Source organism: Oryzias melastigma, linkage group LG13 (genome assembly GCF_002922805.2).
Source record: "Oryzias melastigma strain HK-1 linkage group LG13, ASM292280v2, whole genome shotgun sequence".
Taxonomy (NCBI): domain Eukaryota; kingdom Metazoa; phylum Chordata; class Actinopteri; order Beloniformes; family Adrianichthyidae; genus Oryzias; species Oryzias melastigma.
This window is the reverse complement of record NC_050524.1, coordinates 2,955,488-2,958,246: the sequence shown is the minus strand read 5'-3', so window position 1 is coordinate 2,958,246 and position 2,759 is coordinate 2,955,488. Positions and strand designations below refer to the sequence as shown.

General features: G+C 46.5%; 1 protein-coding gene across 1 annotated transcript in view; it reads left to right on the top strand.

Moving 5' to 3' along the window:
* The window catches only part of rasgrp4 (RAS guanyl releasing protein 4), a 26,056-nt gene that overhangs the window by 6,897 nt on the left and 16,400 nt on the right, over positions 1 to 2,759 (top strand). Inside the window, exon 2 of the mRNA XM_024277629.2 lies at positions 2,057 to 2,232. Coding sequence (XP_024133397.1) covers positions 2,057 to 2,232 — 176 coding nt within the window. The remainder of the gene's footprint in view (positions 1 to 2,056; positions 2,233 to 2,759) is intronic.

Below are 2,759 nucleotides of genomic sequence, written 5' to 3'. Positions count from 1 at the left end.
GGGGGATGATCAGTCCAGTTCTCTCTATATACTGTCTATGGTCACCCATAACTGAGAGCTCTCTGTTTATACACTCTCCCGCTAGCTTACACTCGAGTGTAAGCTACTGAGTTATCCATCCGTACAGTTCTGATCCAGTTTCCAGCTCAGATGAGGAAAACGAAGACGTTCATGGATCTATTTGTCTACAAGTGGATGATCAGAATGGAGCAGAGCAGCGAGCTTGAGGCCCGTAGATTGTGGCTTCTATGCAAACATGACACTTTTCCAAGATCATTTTTTCATCTGCTCCTGATTCATAACAGTTTAAACAAAGAAATACTCAGAAATTCAAGTTTAAGTTACAAAAACATGTTAAATAACACCATTTTTTTCTGGGAATAGTTACTTAAGCAAAAACAAAAACATGTTTTTATTTAAAACTTCAAACGTTTGCATGAATCTTATACATGAACACTTCTGAAATAAATGTCAGGACTAAAAACACATTTCACTGGTGAGGGGTTCTGTTGTCTAAACGAACGAACTCAAACTTCCAGGAAAAAGGAGCGGACGGACTTCTGACAGGAATTCAGATGTGTTTCATAGACACATTTCGTGGTGAAATAGATCAAAAATAAACGTCATATATGAATTTAAGTCACTCCATATCAGGAAGTTTGATCCGGTCAAGCAGTCGGTGACTGTGGGAAGAAAAAACAAATGAAACCTTCAGAGAAAACAGAATAAATGTGTTTGAGGACTTGAACACCAACAACAAACAGCCCACGGAGGCTCTTGTTTTCTGTTGTCGGTTAACTCGATGACCACAGTCTGCTCGATGAGGGGGCTCACTGCTACCTGCAGGGATAGAAACACATCCGTCAACCGCTAACGTGACTCATCAGTGCAGCTGAAACTGTGCAGGGAAAGTCCATCATTAAGAAAGCAGCGGCGCAGCCTTCCTGGGCCTGAAGAACATGACTGTCAAGCTTCTGAACGCTGATGTTTGACTTCCTCAAAGAGCACGACTGACTGATGGAGGGCTTCACTTTCACAATTACAGCTCCGCGTCTTCTTCAGCTCCTAAAAGTCTTGCAGATTGTTGTGGAAACATGAAGCGATGCAAACAAACCGCCCACAGCTGTCAGGAAACAGAGCTGGAGTCAAAAAGTCGTCACTGAAGCTTCAGACTCAAAGGGAGAGCTCACCCGGCCTGTGAGACCCACCTGCCCTCCTGCGTGCGCACGCCATGTTGATGTTTCAGGAGGCTGACGGCGTAATGAGGCGGAGATGGCGAGGAGGAGAGGAGCGGTTTTGTTGCTCAGCAGAAAGGCAGCCGCCACCTGCAGGATTGAGTGGAGCTGCACATGCGGGCGGCATAAATAGATGCTGAGAGTCGCCCGCGGTGCCTGTATGAAGGTGTTTGTTTCACATCAACCAAAGCTGGAAAATGGCCGGCTGCCGCCTCACGAGAAGGCTGAGGAAATGAGCTGCTCGCAGGTTAGCAGAAGGGGATGTAGGTCTGGCCGTTCAGGGAACTTCTCTGCCAGTTCTTTGAACTCGCAGCGTTTCCTGGTAATGTCACTTTTTTAGTTACAGCAGAGCGGCCGACGGTTCCGCAGCGTTACAACACCCTCAGCGTTGGGTAAAGCAGCCAGAGAAAGGTTGCACACGTGCTGCTGGCAGTTTCGGTAAAAGGAATGTGGTGCAACAGAAAAAGTGGAAATCAAAGCCTTTTTATCCAAATTGTTTTGTACAACTCATATTTTTCTTAATTTTATTGTGAAATAGGGTCAGAAGTTGCACAACCACACCCCAGATGTAAAGAGGAAGCACAAATCTTATCATGAAACAAGCAAAAGCAAAAAGGTTTGTGTTCCAGCGGCTGCCAAAGGTGTGAGCACAAACGTTTATCTGTCAAAGATGGACTCAAAAGCACCAAAAAAAGGGAGAATTTATTGGCTGACAGGTTCTTCGAGTGGCTGCAGAGCGGAGCTCCTCATCGGATGAGAGGAGCTGCGTCTCCTCAGAAGCCTCGTCTCCTCCACTCACGCTCTCTGTCTGTGTTTCTCAGGAAATCCAATGTGGAGACTCCCGGGGTGCAGAAGGGCAGGAAGCTGGTCCAGCGGAGGAGGAACACATGCCCCAGTCCTCAGGACATCAGCCGGGCGCTGCAGAACCCCAGCCCCGCTCCCAGCCCCACCGCGGCCAGCCTGGATGAGCTCATCCAGCGCTGCCTGCACTGCTTCGGTCCGTCTCTGTCATGTTCTCCGCTCTTCATCACAACAGGGTTATGTAACGGAGCGGCCAGGGAAAGGGAGATAAAGGGCAGCCTCACAATCCGCCTTTGTTGTGTTTGGCTGCAGAAGCCAGATAGTTTACAAATCCCCTTTACCTCTTTTTCAAGACTTCCACTCAGTGCAAAGCCCAGAAACCCTCGACGCTTCCGGTTCTTGCAGCTCCTGTGGAGATTTTTGTTTGGAGGTGTAACATTTCTCCACAACATGAATCGATCCCAGACTTCATTTAAAGGAAAACAAACTTATCTCTATATGATCTGATTATAGTATGTAGTATTATAAATGTCCTTAAAGTCCCCCTCAAACTATATGTTAATTTTTTTTTAAAACATCTCCAGTGGTATTTAGCTGAAAACCTGTCATTTTTTTAAGACAGATTTTTGCAAAGATTTGTGGGCGGGACTGTTGGTGTGAACCATACATGAATATCCCAGCATCCCTTTGGTTACACTCATGGCCCCTTCAAGCTCAAACTAA